Here is a 19,212-nt window from a genome sequence, read left to right as displayed (position 1 = left end):
TTTTCTTACAAGTCATGTATTAATGACTTTGGTAAAACACCTCCCACCATTCCCAACACGCTCCATTCAATGCCTCCTTTGGTCTTCCATCAAAAGGATGTCAGAAGGATTTTGTGAATTTTGATGCTAAGAAAACTCCAGATCCTGTTGATATTTTCCACTTGTTCTCAAAACCTGTGCTCCTGAACTTAGTCCTGTTCTTTGCCACCTTTTTTTCACTTTCTTATTCCAAAGGTGTTTTTCTTTCTGCTTGGAAATTTACTCATATCCTGCCAGTTCCTAAAAAGGGTTACCAATCCCTCCCATCCAATTATCGTTCCATTGCAATTACTTCTACTTTTTCTAAAGTAATGGAGAAATCAACTAACCGCCAACTCTTAAACTACCTAGAAATCTTCCGTCTGATCAATGATCTCCAGTAAGGATTCCATCAGTGTCGATCCACTGGTGATATTCTGGCTTATGTTACCCATTTATGGATAAATTCAATGGAAAATTTTGGTGAAACACAAGCAGTTGCTCTTGACATCTGAAAGGTTTTCGATCGTGTTTGGCATAAAGGTCTTCTAAACAAGCTTCCATCTTATGGACTGCCAACTGTTTTTTGTAATTATCCAGTTATCCAGTTTTCTCTCAGATTGCTCACTGAGGGTGATGGTAGATGGCTCTCTGTCTTCTAGCTTCTCAACTAATGCTGGTGTTCCCCCAAAGTTCAATTCTCTTGTATATTAATGACCTTCTTCCATTGACTGGAAATCCTATCCATAGTTTTGCCAATGATAGCACATTGCATTCCACTTTCCATTTTGAGAAACCTTACCCTGCTCAATCAGCTTCAAATTCTAGAATATCTGCTACCAATTCCTTAAATTCTGATCTCCAGTGGGGCAAAGACGACTTAGTTGATTTTAATCCTTCTAAAACTTAGTCTTGTCTTATATCTTGCAAAAAGTATTCTTCTCCTATACTTATCTCTTTTGGGGATTACCTTACTTCTAATCTCACTCTTGGTACAAGCTCATTACAAATATTGCTTCCTCTGCATCTAAAAAAGTTGGTTTTCTCTTTCACTCTCGGTGTTACTTTTCTTCTAAACAGCTTTTCGCTCTGTATAAATCGCAACTCTGCCCTACTATGGAATATTGTTCCCACATCTGGGGCAGTGCCCCCAAAACCTCTCTCAGGCTTCTAGGTTCCATTCAGAAGAGGGCAGTTAGATTAATTAATGACTCCTCTCTAACAGAGTCTCTCCCCTCTCTGTCTCATAGACGTACTGTTTCTGCTGCATGCATTTTCTACAGATACTTCCATGGGCACTGTTCTTCTGAATTGGGTTCTATACCCGCTCTCTCTTTCCAACCAGTCCGAACACATGATGCCACCGGCCGACATTATTTACTGTCCAACTTCAATCTCACAGAACCAACTTTTCATCTTCCTCGTTTATTCATTCAATTGCCGTTTTCTGGAACAACCTTCCTTCATACGTATTTCCTGAAAATTACAGTCTATAGAAGTTAGGTGCCTCCGTAGCCAGGTGGGAAGGAGCAGCAGTGCGTAGCACACGCTTCTTGATTAGACCGGGGTTCGAGCCCGTCACCACCAAATACGGAGGATGCAGAAAGGTCAGGGAATGACCACCGCATATCCCGGAGCAATATGGCCTTAGTTGCTAATGCTCCTAAAAACCAAATAACAATAACAACTATAGAAGTTCAAGTCTAAGTCAACAAATATGTTCTTTCATCTTCTCAACCTCCAATCCAATCGTGGTGCTAAGTACTATAGGTTCTAATACCTCTCGTGTTTGGTTAATCCCTTGGAAAACTTTTTTCTTGTTTCTACTGTATTTTTTTATTATCCGATTTACTACTTTTACTAATTTGTGATCTGTGCAAGTTCATTCAGCATTATTACTCCAATCTCCTATATATTTGTGCCCCACATTTAGCACATGTAACCAAGTAAATTATGTTTTGCATGTGGCAAAATATTTTGGCATTATTATCTTCAGGTTTTTGCTTATTATTCATATATGGTCATGTTAAACATAAATAGCTTTTACAAGTTTTATGTTTGAAGTACACTTGTCGGCTAACATTTCATATGAAGTAATTTTTATAGGACAAGTTTTTGTTTCCATTGTCTTTACCATGTATTACATTTGCATTAAGTTTACCAGTGGCATTGCATGCTAATAAGTCATACGTAGGATTTATGAAGCCCACTTGTACTCTCATTTTTACCTGGGGGGTGCGATTTGTGTGTTGTTCGTACTGCATGTTATTTTTATTTTTGTGTTGCATATATTATTCTTTAAGTTTACTGCTGCCACACCATCGATGTATGACTTCTGGCTATTATTCAATATCTTCCAGCCAAATTCTGTATGGTTTTAATATATTTCTATCCCTGAAGATATAAAAGCAAGTCAATTGCATAAACAGTGGAGCTTTAATAATTACTTTTAAATCTAGAGTTAATTCCAAAATTGTGCAATATATTAAGTGTATATTATAATGTACATTACTGCTCATTTTAATATGCACTCAATATAGTACAAAGTATTTTTTTTTCTAACACAACAACCTAATCAATGTAAAACAAGCTTATTATATTAATATTATGTGATTTATCTTATTTTGTGATTTTCATATTTATTTTAAATTTTTGTAGGCTAAATACAGCGTCTAATCAGGTCAACAGCCAATTAAAGTTAGTATGTGACAACACATTTCATTTTATTTTGATATCGATCAGGCTACATTAGAACTAGAAGTTCATAATATAATAATTAAATTATATTATATTTAGTACAATATAATAATTCGGTTTTACTACTTTAAGGCTCCAGTAAGCAAAGTGGTTTGTGCTGGTTGATGAGAGTCATCTACCACTTAGTATTATGTATTAGTAGTGGTACTGTTTAATATTTGTACTAGTAGTACCATGCATTGAATGGGGGGGGGGGATGCCAGACATTTTGCTCTGTAGACTAAACATGGATTTCACCAATTCAATCCTCCAATAAGCAAAGTGGTAATAGTATTCCACTGGTTGATGAACGTCATCTACCACCTAGTAGATCGCAATTATACTATTGAAATCACAGTTAAAATAAATGTCACTCATAATCACATTAAAAATCATCAATAACCCTTTTAAAAATTATTAAAGAAAGAATAACTCTGCAAAACGTTGTAAACGGACATTTGTGGTTACAATTTTCATCTTGAATAAATAAAAAAATAAATGAATAAATTATATTTCAGAAATCACATTTTACCACCTGAATACTGTGTTAATTAATTTAATACAATAAGAATTATTTTTTGGGACAGATTATGGCATAGTTCTAATAATTTTAACCAATAAACTAATTAAACCAACATATATATAGTAAATTGTGTTTTCTGCAAGTAATGTCCTCTAATGTTAATGTACTACAGAAATGCCAGAGTTAAAATATATACCATTCATAATCACATTAGAACTCATCACTAACCTTTCAAATATTATTTTAGAAAATAATAATGTTATGTTCATCACTAATTTCAAAGAAATTCATAGATTATATCCAGTTTTAACCTGAACTCTTAGCTTTAGAGTGTCCATGTATGCTTTGCATGTATTATTATGTAAGACTTGTGAATGTAGTGTCACTTGTGATACATATATAGTGAGAGAAAAGAGACTTAAAAAATATTGGAGAGGAGTAATAAATGTAATTAAACAGAACAGCTAAATGTAGAGAACATAAAACTATTGAGTTTTATTAATGATTCTATGAAGTTTTGCTTTATTTACTTTTCACTTCGGTTAATCACAAATGACACTACTTTCACATGAGTGTAAATTTCCTTCTTCTATGCACTATCCCTAGAGAGATAGTGCATCAAAGAAGGAAAAAATTTATTATCTTATGGAAAAAAATAATAAAAATGCGTGAAATGTAACACACTGCTCACATTAACTATCTTGCTGTTTTGTTTTTTATTTCTACTTGTAAAATTCATTAAAATCATAGATTTAACATATTTCAGTTGGCTTCTTAACTTTAAATTAAGATTATGCTTAGATATCATATATTTATTTTTATTTTAAGGTAACTAAACGTGCTCATTCACCTTTGAAGTCTGCTCTAGCAGAGGATATTAGTGTTCAAGCCAAAGATATTAGTAATCTAAACAGAAATGTCTGTAAGTATATGTTAGTTGTTTATTAAATTTGTATGGCTACCATTTACAACTTTTTCTGTCAAAATATTTTAAAGTTATGTTAATATTTTCATTAGTAGAGTAGACAATTGCAATTTGACTATAAACACTGACAGTGATTTTTGAGAAATCTTTGAAGAAAGGTATAGTCATTGAATTGAAGTCATTGAAAGTGTCTGCAATTCTGCCTAAACACAATAGGAGGGAGTATATGATGAGAGCGTTGTCAATCGATTTGGCCCTAGAGAGATAGTGCAAGGCTCATGGGGTAGAATTTTTTTCAGCATGGTCTGTGTTTGCTAACAGGAGAGACTGTTTCTACAGGAATGGGATACACTTAAATAGACAGGGTGCAAGAATATTTGTTGATGCTATTGAGGCAGAGTTAGGTGGTTCGGAAAATTGCTAGCTTGGTGGGGATTCACAGACTAAAATATTAACAGCAGCTGCAGGCAGAGGTGAAAGCAACTGCTAGGAGTCATTATGGAACAAGTAAATACATGGGCTGTGTTAGGGTAAATAAGAGTAAGAACGGGTGCATGTATAGTTCATGTACATCAATGCTAGAAGTATAGTAAATAAATTTGATGAATTTGAAATGCTGATCAAGACACCAAAGGCAGATATTGTTGGGATATCAGAAACATGGTGTCACACAGATATAAGCAGTGCAGAATTGGAATTTGAGAAGTACAGTGTGTACAGAAAAGACAGACAGTGTAGAGAGGGAGGGAGGAGGGGTTATGCTATTAGTTAAGAAACACAAAGTCTAAGGAAATCATAAAATCTAGTCGACATGGGTGGACAGTGCAATGTTGAGTCTGTTTGGTGTGACATAAACACTGGGAAAGCTAAAATGAGAATAGGAGTGTTTTATAGGCCTAATGACTCTGATGAGTACAATGAGCAGTTGTGCAGTGAAATAGTGGGCCAGTAAATCAGAATGTCTTGTAATGGGTAATTTTAACTTCCCTATATTGACTGGAACTTGTGGGTTGGTCATTCACATGCTAGCAACATTTTTATGGTCTTATTGGAGGATTTCTTTCTACAGCAACATGTTCAAGGGGAAACTCAGAGGGCATAATACACTTGATCTGATTATCACCAGTGATTATTCATGCATAAAAATTTGCAGATAAAGGAACCACTAGGTGACAGTGATCACAGTGTACTGATGTGAGATTACTTAAAGATGTAACTGCTATCAAGGGTAAAGGGAAGGGTTTTTGTTTTCATAAATGTAACTACAGTGGTCTCAAACAATTTTTAAATTCTATACAATGGGATCAGCTTATGGTGTTAGCAATGGTGATTTCTAAATGGGAAGCATTCAAGGAAGTAATTGTGGAAGCTACTAGTCTTTTCATACTGATTAAGAAATATAAGGCCTAAACCTTATATTTCTTAAAGGTTTAAGGTTTAGGCCTAAATGGATGTCAGATGAATTAATGAGGCTCGTGACAGAGAAGAAAAATGCATATAAATTATCAGGCGACACAGAAGCCTACAGCAGATATAAGCTAGTCTGTAATCAATTCACAAAGGAGGTTCAGCAAGCAAAGGCAGATTATGAGAAATCTTTGGCAAAGGATGCAAAGAACAGCAGCAAAGAGTTCTTTACTTATGTAAACTCTAGAAGGATGTGGATGAATCAGATTGGTCTACTTAACATAGATGGTTTGACTATTGGTGATCCTGCTCAAATAGCTGATAATCTGAATGAATATTTTGCATCTACATTCACACATGAGGAATTATTAAGGGAAGAAAATGCCAGAAGTTTATCAAACTGTAACAGGATTCTTAATGATTTAGGAATAACTGTGAGTAAAGTGGAGAAGAAATCGTTGAAGTTAAACTTAAGAAAGGCACCTGGGGCAGATGGAATCTATCCAGTTATATTGAAGAAGGCAGCAAGGGAATTAAGCAAATCCTTAGCCATTAATATGAGAGCAACCTTGGACACAAGGGAAGTCCCCCACGGACTTTAGATTGCAAATATAACCTTTGCAATTTCACCCTTTGCAATCTAAAGTCCCCCACGGACTTTAGATTGCAAAGGGTGAAACGAATAATTACATGCCAATAAGTTTAAGTTATGTTCTAGGGAAAATAATGGAGTCACTGGTTAAAGATGCAGTGCAGCATGGGTTTGTTAACCCCCTTCATGGATTATCGCCCGAGATATCTCATTTTTAGTTTTAAAAGTTATTTAGAACTACACGAAACATCTTGTGATACAATAATACCCGAAGCGAACAATCATCATCAGCCATTTTAAATTCACTGCAGGATGAAGGTCCCTCCAGCAACTTTCCAGTTCCTTCTCTTTTGTGCAATGGCCATCCATTTGCTACCCACAAACTCATGAATTTCATCTGTCCATCTCTGTCGTTGTCCTCCAGGTTTTCTTCTAGCCCCTCTTCGATACCATTCAGTTATTTTCTTAGTTCATCTGTCTTCATGCTCTCTGCCCTGTCCAAGACCATTTTAGTTCTTTAGTTTTGATAAGAATGTCCTTACTTCAGTTTGCTGCTTAATCCAAGTGTTTCTCTTCTTATCTCACAGTCTGATTCACAGTATAATTCGTTCCATTCTTTGCTGTGTAGTTCTCATCTTCTCTTCCATTCTTTTGGTGAGTGCCCAAGTTTCACTTCCATAAGTCATGGTGGGGGAGTATACATTGGTTCATTATTTTACGTTTCAGACAAATTGGGATATTGCTCCTCAGTATTTGACTATATTTCCTGAATGCTATCCCTCCAAAATTTATTCTTCTCTTGACTTCCAGCCATTTATTATTATTACAGCTAATGACTTGTCCCAGTTAAGTATATTACTTCACCTTTTCAATTACTGCTCCTTCATACATTATATCCCTTATCATTACTTTTGTTTTAGCCATATTCATCTTTAGTCCAAAATCCTTACCAACTCTGCCTAACTGATTAAAATTTTCCTGTAATTCTTTGGGATCATTGTTTATGACTACAATGTCATCTGCAAATCGTAAATGGTTTAGGTACTCTCCATTCACATTGACTCTTTTCTGCGACCAGTCTAAGCTTCTGAAAGCTTCCTCCTCAAGAGCAGCAGTAAACAACTTCGGAGATATTGTGTCTCCTTGTCGAACTCCTTTCCCAGTTTTAAATTTGCTACTGTCTTTATATAGTCTAATAAAGGAGGAAGCATTCTCATAATTATTCTTCAAAATCATAATATGTGGGGTATCTATTCCTTGTATTTCCAGTGCCCAAAACATTACCTTATGCTGTATAAAGCCAGCTTGCTCTTTCGGTTGATTCTCATCAAGTAGCAAACAATAATACCACCAAATTTATGATTGAAACATTTTCTCGGGCATTTATCTGACTAATTTTGCATTAGCCAGATAAATCTCAGGATTTTCTTGCACCTGGCAGCAGATGACTGGCTTTCATATATTTACTTATTGTACAGCAATGTCAGAACAGTAGCACGCATTTCTATGTGCTGCCAGTAAGCAAAATAAAATTTGCCATCCTAAATGCTGAATACTGATAAACGTTAACCAATTAAAAAACAATATCGAAAAATATTTTGATGCCCTCTTGAACTGCAGCCCGTAAGCGATGCTTACCTTGCCTATCCATTTGCAGCGGCCGAGTGTCAGAATGAAGTTAGTACACGACTATCGCTTTTGACGGGAGGGAACTGCTTATGCATCCCACTTGATTTTTTAAATTTATTTATATAATGAGTAGTGAAGATTGTTTTTCTGTTCCTTTCTTTTAACTCAAGCATTAGTTTATTTAAAAAAATCTGTATAATTTGCACACTTTTTGGCATACATGAGATAACTCGGGATAGCCCAAATGGGTTAATTACTCCCATGTATTGTCTACAAAAAAAATTATAAAAAACAAACTATACATTGAGTATTCGCATGACGCATTCTTTCAATCTGTAAAATAAAAAAAGTCGATCTGTTATGGCACATTTTCAGGAAAAAAAATGTTCTGGAAAGGGGTTAAAGGGGAAAAAAAGCATATGTACAATGTATGCGTGAAAGATATTTTATGTGAAAATATCTTTGACAAAAATTAGAACCATTTTAAAATTGAACAGCTAGAACTGAAGTTATGAATGATGTAATGTTTTATGCCCACGCCAGTTACTTACTCTACCGAATTAACGTTAGTGACTGAGTTAATGTCATTTTCATTACCGATCAGTTTTACTTCAGTCTGAAATATTTAGTATGAACGATGTAATGTTTCATGCTCACACCCGCTACTTACACTACCAAATCAGCATTAGTGACTGCATTAGCATCATTTAGGAAGTGATGTCATTCCAGTCTTGTATTTTTGTGATAAATTGGTTTTACTGCAGTCCGAATTTAGTAGGTGCCGCCAAAAAATTTTCACATCAAAAAGATTTGCTCGATAAAAATATTTAGGGCTAGATTCCTCAGACTACGGAGACTCACTAGACATAGTGCATTGTATCAGGTCTGCACATAGTAAGGCAACTGAAGTTGATTATATGGCATTGTTTTATTTACATCTCAAATTGTGAATGCCTTCACAATGAGTTTCCTTGATAAAGTACTTTGAATAAGTAATGCTTCCTCAATAGAGAAGACTATCGTTACTTTTTCTCATGGATACCACCACCCAGATGGCCATTTCAGAGATATTTGGCCCTTCATCAGTGTTGGGAGTGAGGGTCATCTGAAGCTTGTAGACCTAAAAAATTAAGTTTTGAATTACTGTACACATTTCAGCATCGCTCATATTGTGGAGTTAATTTCACAACTGGGTTGTCTGACATTATACCACTGGGTACATATCCACCCACCAATGAAGGGCCAAATAGCCCTGAAATAACTTTTTGGGTGGGTATTAACAACAAAACACCTGCTTGCTTTGATTACATCCCAGTTCATTATTCTGACTACAAACCAATCACTGATTATTATTCTGACTACAAACCAATATGCACTGAGCTAAAAGTCTGAAATGTGGCATAACCAAACAAGTAACAGGCTTCTTCAAATAACACAGAATCCCCAGCTATGGAGATCCAGTTCCCAATTAAACAGGCAGGTAGAGGTTGTGCTTGCAAGAGCACGAATTGGCCATACACATCTAACACACCTATTTTTACTGCTAGGAGAAGATCCTCCACCTTGCTTGCATTGTAGTTCAATACTTATTGTGAAGCATATTATCATTGAGTGTGCACATTACCATTCAGCTAGAATTGCTTGTTTCAGATCTCTGCTAAACTCACAAAAACCACTGCAACTAAACCATATACTTGGAGATAATACCAATTTATCAGAACTGTTTATCTAAAAATGATCAATGTATTCAACCATTTCTAGACCCATCTCTAATGTATTGATGAACACTCCAAAGTAATGGGTGCAATTTTGCCATAGCAGCCCTTGCACTAATAAATCCCACTACAACAACAAAAAGATTTTCTTTATTGTCATAAATCAATTTTTTTTTTTTTTTTTTTTTTTCAAATAAAAAATGAGGTATTGCAATAAAAAAAAATTGTAACTGTATGTATTACTTATTTTATTTTGCATTAAATACTGTTATATAATAAATTAAATTTAAGAATTTCTTTTCATTTTATTTGTAGTGCATTCGAGTTCAGCACTCTCTGTCATTCTTTCTGCTGCTATTGGGGTATTTGGATTTCTTTTGGTTCTTTCTGTTGTTGTGTACTTTCTCCTTCGACGACGCTATGGAAAAAGGAGGCCTTCAGATGAAATGGTTTTGCGTGTACATGGCTCTGAAGCCGTAAGTATATAAACTTTTGTGTATAATATCTTCTAAAAAAAAAATTAGAACAAGTATTAAAAAAAGAAAAAGTTGTACTGAGACTGTTACGTAATGAATAAGTGTGCCTTCATTGAAACAATAATGTTAGTGTGAAGGTGGTAGTTCTTCATCCAAACAGCAGAAGCAGCTGATTTTTTTTTTTTTTCAACGAAATCTTTCTTAAGCATTCCTATAAAATGCCTCCCCCCCCAGTATCTCAGGGTGTAACTGATTTTTCTCTGCACTATCAGTGGTTCCCAACAAAATATGCACCAGTGTGCATATGTACTTCACTTCTGCCTCTACATAAAAACAGAAATCTCTCGACTGACTGTTCATTTAATGTGCTTGGTAGGCTACTTTGAGAAATTTCAAAGATTTGTCAGGCCACTTTAGTTATGAAAATAGTCATAACTATAGTCTATGTATAATTTTTATTTAAATAAAAAGTGTCTATTTTTCTAGGAATTAGTAATATAAATAGCATTAGCATTAGTAGAGGCATATGATGCAAGCTTATGCAGCATCAGCCAAAAAAAAAAAAAAAAAAAAAAAAAACCTTCCACTTCACCCCTCCGTTTGTTCAAAATACCTGTCCAGCTGAGATTAAATTTATTTAGGCTATCATTCCACAACAAGGGATGGAAGTCTGTTCCACCAACCAACTACCCTCTGGCTAAAGGCAAATTTCCGCACGTCTATCCTACATCTCTCTTTCCTCAATTTGAATTTATGCCCTCTCAGGTGATTATTCTGAGCAAGAGGAAGAATCCCATCAGCATTGAGCATGCTCAAACCATTCAAGGCTTTATACACTTCTATCAGATCACCTCGCTGGTGCCTAGTCTCCAGACACTGTAATTTGCAAAACTTAAGCCTTTCTTCATAAGAGCACCCCTTTGTTCCATTCTAGTTTCAATTTGTTGCTGAGGGATAAAAAACAATGAAGGAAGAAATTCAGTTATATTTAAAAAGATATACATAAAATGAAGAAATTTTGCATTTATTATTATAGAATTGTAATATATATATATATATATATATATATATATATATATATTACATATATATATATACATTTATATATATATATATAAATGTATATAGTCATATAAATTAGAATAAGGTTTAAAATAAAACAAAATAATACCAGCAGTGCGGCAAGACAAGAGCGAAAAAACAAAATTATACCTAAATTCAAATCTAAACAGGGAAGGAAGAGAGAGGAAGCAAGAATAAAATATTGCAATGGAAACTCTAAATTAATTTAGAAAATCTAATTATACGAATAATAATTCATTGAAATTTAAAGCCAATTAAATAGAAATTATATGACTATATTTCAAACATCATGTAGAGGAATATGCTTTTTGCTGCCTCCGATGTGTGCTGTACCCTCCTTTTTATTTTTATTAAGTAATATATTTTTTTCCAACATTATTTAAATATAATTATGTCACATGATAGTATTGGGCGAATTGCTAACGCTGTGCCTGTACTGCCATCTATAGTTTATTCATTTATATAAACGGGTAAGTTTATTTGTGTCAGTAGTGTGGCTTTGCACTGGAGTGCTTTTGTCTGTTCTATTTTTGATTTTCGCTGCATCAGGACCACCGCTGTTCAATTCCCTGCATTGGCGGTTCGATTTGTGGATTGGTGTGGCGGACTGATCTTGCGATCGTTTCGCCTTTGCAGTGATTTGTTTAGCGTTCGAAATGCAGCGATTCCCTGACCATTATTGGCCTTGTGGTCCTCTGTTGAGATGGGGCATAATGGTCAGTCTATTTTTTATATTTTTGTTTTGTTGTGTATGGTTTAAATCTCTGTTTGGTGATATTTCACATTAATTTGGACCTGGTGCCCATCAAAGGGGGCACCGCTAAATTTCTATTTAATTGGCTTTAAATTTCAATGAATTATTATTCGTATAATTAGATTTTCTAAATTAATTTAGAGTTTCCATTGCAATATTTTATTCTTGCTTCCTCTCTCTTCCTTCCCTGTTTAGATTTGAATTTAGGTATAATTTTGTTTTTTCGCTCTTGTCTTGCCGCACTGCTGGTATTATTTTGTTTTATTTTAAACCTTATTCTAATTTATATGACTATATTTCAAACATCATGTAGAGGAATATGCTTTTTGCTGCCTCCGATGTGTGCTGTACCCTCCTTTTTATTTTTATTAAGTAATATATTTTTTTCCAACATTATTTAAATATAATTAAATGTATATATATATATATACATTTATATATATATATATATATATATATACACATTTATATATATATATATATATATACATTTATATATATATATATATATATATATATACATTTATTATTATTTTTTTTTTAATCCAGAAAAATTCTTTCAGGTCAACTGCAGGCCTATAGAAAAATAGCTTGCAGAGTATTATTCTAATCGAATTTATAATTTTTGCAAAATTATCAGTTAATTCATGACCCTCCCCCCTTCACTTTCCAAAAAAACAGTCCCATGGAAATTAGTGAACACTCTTATTTTTTTTTGGGGGGGGGAGGAGAATAATTGCATTATTCACATCTTATCTCTCTATAATTATATTTATTTATTTTTATCCCCCCCCCCCACACTGTTTATGGCAAAGGCTGGGAGGACTGCTGCTTAGACACATTCCTGAGTACTTTCACTAAGTTTGCTTTTTTTTTTTTTTTTGCTACTTTTCTCTGATACAGTGATCCCCATGATGGAATTAATGAGTACTGCAAGCTGATCAAGACTTGTTTTTAACATTATTTTCTACGTATCACTGTCGAAACTGCAGCCTGTCGTGCTGTGCGGGGTACAGTTTTTATCCCATAATAAAATGCAGTATTGTGTTTCTAGGATATGAATGTGATTTGCTATTTTTTGTATTATCATTTTTATAGTATATCAAGCTCTGTTGTTAGAATAGAGCTTTATACACTATAAAAATTCACTGGATTCCTTTGAACGCTTTTTTTAAGCATTTACTGTATATTTGTGGCCTGAGTATGAAAGGGTAGTGGTACACTGTTAAAAATTTCTGTACTTAATGTGTAACACTTCAAATAATAACCCACCAAGTTTCATGCAGTTTCAGTAAAGTATTTTTTAATTAGAGATCCTGAAGTCCAGAAGATTGATCACACTGACTTGGAATGCCTTCAAACATCTGGCATTGTTAAATACCACCATAGTCTGCAAGGAGCCAATCAGTGATGCAGTTTTGAACATCATAGAAAGTATCATCCAGGCAGCAGCAATTGCAATTCCGAAGATGTCGACACGGTTTCTGCCGTATCCAAAACCATGGTAGAATGTTGAATATACAGCAGCAAGAAAAACTCAAAATGAGGCATGGGGAATATTTCATTGTTATTCCACCACAGATAATCTAATAGCCTTCAAATGTGCATGCACGAAAGCACATTACATTCATCAGAGTCAATTACCCAGTTGGTGTCACTTAAACTTGTCTGGAACAAAGTTCTGAAAATGAAGGTCAGATAGACATCCCACACCACATCGATCCTAGAACATAATGGATGACCCAACTGCAATTACTAACACTCTAGGGAAGACATTTGCCAAAGTATCTGCCAAAGCATCTTACCCCATGGGTTCCTGGTTCCCAAACAAAAAGCTTAAGCTGAAAAACACCATTTCAAGTTATCTTCAAATAACTGTGAGACATATAACCAGCTTTGCACAGAATATCAAATGAAAGTAGTACAATCTCTATCCCAGGCAACTGCTGTCGGGCCAGATGACATCCATTATTATGGCCTTGCTGCCCTTGAGCCGTAAAGCCCATAAACAAACAAACAAACAAACAAACAAACAAACAATATGACATCCATTATGATATGATCAAACATCTTTCCTCTGAATCTATGAATCAGCTGCTCTGCCTGTACAACGGAATATACCTTGAAGCCCAGTTTCCGGTATAAAGCAATCATTCTTGCTTTCCCTCAGCCAGGAAAGGATCCCAAAATTCCCAATAACAACATTGCTCTGACAAGTTGCTTGTGCAAGATGCTGGAAAATATGGTCAATGCTTACTTCGTATGGTATCTAGATGCAAATGACCTTCTTCCCAAAATACAGTGTGGCTTCTGAAGAAATAGATCGACACTTGACCACTTAATAAGAATGGAAACATCTATTCGAGTTACTTTCCCTAACGGCATCATCTGGTGTCAATTTTATTTGATATGCATAAAGCATATGGCACGGTTTGGAAATTTGGAACTCTAAAAGATATCTATAATCTTGGTCTTAGGGGTCATATTAAAATTTTTAGGGTTTTTATTAAATTTTTTTTGTTGAACCACTCATTCCAAGAGGAGGGAATCCCCAAAGAGTTAGTCCTGAGCATTATGCTTTTTTGCTATCAAAGTTAATCTATTACTGAAAACTTCCTCCAGCTATGAACAGTACCCTCTTCGTTGATGACTTTGCCATCTTCTGTCAGTCATGCAACATGAGGGTTTTTGAAAGACAATTGCAACACTCCATTGACCATGTCAAAAAATCGTGGGCAATGGCTAATGGTTTCAGGTTCTTGCCTTAGAAGACCATCTGCTTACACTTTTGTCGCAAACTGAACCTTCACCCTGAACCACAACTCAAACTTGGATAAAATATCATTCCAGTAGCACCCAAGACAAAATTCTTGGGGCTCATATTTGATAAGTTGATATTTCTACCACACATCTGTCAACCCCACACAAAGTGCATAACTGAACAACTTTCATTTTTTTTTTTCTCCAATTGGGGGAGTAGGCTGCTGTACCTTACTCTCTCTATATTGTGCACTTTTTTATTCTAAAAGATTATGGGTCCTAACTTCTCAAGTGAAAAAACCATATGTGGGAAGCTTTGCCACAAATGCAGCATATATACAGCTGAGTTTTATGCTATAGAATTAGCCTTGGATCACATTAAAATTCTGTGTGTTATCAGACTTTGTCTAAAACACTGATGGATCCAATATCTTTCTATTTTAGAAGATTTAGAAGTCCAGTTGGCCTGCCTCCCTAAAATCTACTCATGTACACCTTCTTAATGGTAGGCTCTGTTACGTCACTTATGTGGCAACGAACGTGTAGAGTGGTTCTCTTCAAGATGCCTGGTCAGTGTGAAGAAGAAAAGACCAAACCCTCCAACACGACGAAACAAATGGCCCTCAGTCCCCAGCAGCCTTTCACTCCTCTTATGGCAGCGAGAGGATCAGAGTGGAAGCAGAGGATGCTAAGAATCTTTGGGTATGACCAGGCTGCCATGCACAAAAACTGAACTTGGCCTGTTACAACATAAGATTGCTCATTGGTGAAGATAGGATATTAGAGCAGGAAAAGTAATTAGAAAATGTGAATTGGGATGTCATCAGTTTGGCTGAAACAAGAAGAAGCAATGAATCACTTAAGTTTATCAAGTGGAAATCTGCTGTACACCAATGGAAACAGTGAGAGGAGTGAAGGTGGAGTTGGATTTCTGGTTCATAAAGATATAAAAAAACAACATTTTGGAATTCAAAAGTACATCACCAAGGGTGGCAAGACTACTACTCAGGATTTCTAAGAGGTACAAGCTAAAGTTTATAATAATTTATGCACCAACGTTGAGCCATGATGATGAAGAGGTTGAAGAAATGTACACTGAAATTAAGTGTTCTAGATGAGCAGAAAACCCACTACACTATCATTATGGGGGACTTCGATGCTAAGATTGGAAACAGACAAAACAGCGCAGAAAGGGGAGATATAGGAAATTTTGGAATTGGTGAAAGACTTGTGGAATTTGCAGAATCTCGAGGAATGTCAGTAATGAACACTTTTTCAAGAAAAGGGTGAACAGAAAGTAGATACGGAAGAGCCCAAATGGATTAAAAACTAATGAAATCGACTTCATCCTCACTAAAAGAATATATATTGTGAATGATGTTACCTTCCTGAACAAGGGAATGTTGGAAGTGATTACAGAATGGTAAGATGCACACTTGATATAGATGTAAGAAGAAAGGAAAAAACTGACTCGAGTAAATAATACGAAGGTCTTTGAGATGGGAGAAGAAATTCCCTCTTCCAGGGCTAAAAGGAGCAGCGATGGATTACGATGCTTATCTATCGCTAGAGCCCATGGGCTCCAGACCTGTGAACTCTGATTCAGAGCATGACTTGAATCGCCCAAAGAGACTACGGACAGAAAAACAAACTACAAACATGCCAGCATTTCTCATAATGCATTCCCTATCCACACAACCTGTTGGCAAGCTATCGCCTCTTCTAATACAGAAATTTTTAGAATCGGTTGTTGGACCTCCCAAAATGGTTAAACGTCTCCAATCTGGAGACCTTATAATTGAAGCTTCTAAAGCAAGTCACTCAGAAAAATTGTTAAAATTAACAACTTTTAACAATATTCCTGTGTCAGTAACAGCCCATAACACTCTGAACACCTCTAAAGTAGTTATCAGTGAATGGGACTTACTAAATGTGTCTGGGGAAGAGATCATTCAAGAGCTTGGCAAACAAAAAGTGACTCGTGCATGGAGAATTATGACAAAAAAAGATGGCAACCTATTACCAACCAGGTCCATTATTTTGACATTCAGTATTCTGAATCTCCCATCTTCTGTAAAAGCAGGTTACTTAAACTGCAAGATTCGACCTTACATCCCGAATCCCATTCGCTGCTTTAAGTGCCAGAAGTACGGCCATTCTCAGATGGCATGCCGAGGCGATCCTGTGTGCCCTATTTGGGCTCCAAGGAGCATTCCCAAGGAGACTGTACAGCTTCCATTCCCACTTACCCAAACTGTAAAGGAAGCCATCCTGCATTTTCTAAAGTATGTGACCTTTGTAAAACAGGGAAAAAAATCCAGAAGTATAAAGTGGAGCATAAAGTCACATACCCCTGAAGCAAGAAATCAAATAATGCTAACCATGCATAGCCGATCATATGCATCGGTCACCAAAAATAGCCGCTCAGCTGCAACCCAAACAGATGTCTCCATCGAACCGAATATTTCTTTTGCCACCTAGGCCAAAACTGTGCTAACTTACAATAAGAAAACTACAGTCAATGAGACCAGCAACACCCCAATCAGCATCCCAACTGATGCTATCTCGACCTTGCCCGAAACAACAAAATCAGCTACTATTGAAAACCAGAAGAAAGTGAAACCACGCATTAGCAACATGGAAATGGAGGTTCAGTCAGAGGATGAAGACACAGTACTAGAGTTACATGCTAATGATACCATGGATACAGGATGCCCAACCTTTCCCAGAAATTAAAAATCAAAACTAAGCAGACAAACCTTCTCAGAAAAAACAGTCAGATCAATCTTCCTCAAATAAATCCAACCCATGAATAAATTCCTTCAATGGAACTGTAGAGGATTACGCAGTAATATAGATGACTTGAATGATTTACTCATACAAACTAAAGCAATAGGTGTATGTTTACAGGAAACCTTTTTATCACCACAAGTTTCTCTGAAAATTAAAAATTATACTATGTTTAGGCCATTCTGACACTCCTGCTCGTGGGTGGGGTGGCTATTCTGATCAAAACTAACATACCGTCAAGACATCTCCAACTACAAACATCCTTAGAAGTTGTAGCGGTTCGGATAGTAATGGGAATATTGTTAACCCTTGCATCCATTTATATCCCACTGAATTATCCTTGCTCCCAGACTGAACTTGACAATCTTATCACACAACTGCCACCTCCAGTCTGTTTACTCGGAAATTTCAACGGTCACCATCCATTGTGGGGATCTTCCACCATGGATAGGAGAGGCCAATTAATAGAAATATTCCTGGATAACCATAACCTGACTCTGTTAAATTCTGGCTCTCCAACTCATATCCAACTACCTACAGGTACTACATCAGCCATAGACTTATCCATATGTTCAGCATCTCTTTTTCCAAGCATGGAATGGTTAGTGCTAAACGATCCATTCCATTCCTATCATCAGTTCAATTCAAACACAGACGGTGTCATGTCCTAAAGGCCGTACTTCTTGGAATTTTCATAAAGCAGACTGGAAAACTATTCAACTTGTGTCCAAGACAAATTAGGAAGACAGCAAAACATGACTCCTGGATTAAATTCGCCTCAGCTATTAACAAAAATACTGACACTCAAATCATTAGCATTAGCAGAGGCATTTGATGCAAGAAAGCAAGCTTATGCAGCATCAGCCAAAAAAAACCCACTTCCACTTCACCCCTCTGTTCGTTCCAAATACCTGTCCAGCTGAGCCTTAAACTTATTTAGGCTATCAACCTCCACCACAAGGGATGGAAGTCTGTTCCACCAACCAACCACCCGCTGGCTAAAGGCAAATTTCCGCACGTCTATCCTACATCTGTCTTTCCTCAATTTGAATTTATGCCCTCTCAGGTGATTTTTCTGAGCTAGAGGAAGAATCCCATCAGCATTGAGCATGCTTAAACCATTCAAGGTTTTATACACCTCTATCAGATCACTTCGCTGGTGCCTAGTCTCCAGACACTGTAATTTGCAAAACTTAAGCCTTTCTTCGTAAGAGCACCCCTTTGTTCCTTTCACTAATCTTGTTGCCCTTCTCTGTACTCGTTCCAGCAGCTCTACATCCTTCTTGAAATGAGGCCTCCAGACCTGTATACAGTACTCTAGGTGTGGCCTGACCATTGCCTTATACAATGGAATAATCACCTCCTTATCCCTGCTGGAAAAATTCCTGTATATCATTGACAATACTCCATGAGCTACTCTTGCAGCCCATCTGCACTGCTCAGAGAACTTCATATCTGCCTGCACAACCACCCCCAAGTCCCTTTCATTCTCTACCACTGTCAGTGTAGTACCACAGAGTTGATACGTTGCTCTGGGGTTGCTGTTTCCCATGTGTAGTACTTTACATTTGTCAATGTTAAACTTCATTTGCCACCTCTCAGCCCATCTGCTCAACCTTTCCAGATCCTGTTGCAGCAGCATAGTGTCAGTAGTGTCCTTGACAACCCTGCCAACCTTTGTATCATCTGCAAACTTGGACATTAAGCTTGATATACCATCATCAATATCATTTATAAATACAGAAAACAATAATGGACCCAACACTGAGCCCTGAGGGACTCCACTAATAACATCAGTCCACGA

General features: G+C 36.2%; 1 protein-coding gene across 3 annotated transcripts in view; it reads left to right on the top strand.

Moving 5' to 3' along the window:
• The window catches only part of LOC150077627 (putative inactive tyrosine-protein kinase Wsck), a 359,285-nt gene that overhangs the window by 119,027 nt on the left and 221,046 nt on the right, over positions 1-19,212 (top strand). For all 3 annotated transcript variants that reach the window (XR_016547735.1, XR_016547736.1, XM_090386934.1), the window contains exons 7-8: positions 4,106-4,199; positions 9,861-10,021. Coding sequence is in view for 1 of the 3 variants with exons in the window: in XM_090386934.1 (XP_090243060.1) it covers positions 4,106-4,199; positions 9,861-10,021 (255 nt within the window). In the remaining 2 variants the exon portion in view is untranslated. The remainder of the gene's footprint in view (positions 1-4,105; positions 4,200-9,860; positions 10,022-19,212) is intronic.

Source organism: Mastigoproctus giganteus, chromosome 12 (genome assembly GCF_048544385.1).
Source record: "Mastigoproctus giganteus isolate SK-2022 chromosome 12, ASM4854438v1, whole genome shotgun sequence".
Taxonomy (NCBI): Eukaryota; Metazoa; Arthropoda; class Arachnida; order Uropygi; family Thelyphonidae; genus Mastigoproctus; species Mastigoproctus giganteus.
Note: the sequence above shows the minus strand (reverse complement) of the source record. Positions and strands in the feature narration are given on the sequence as shown.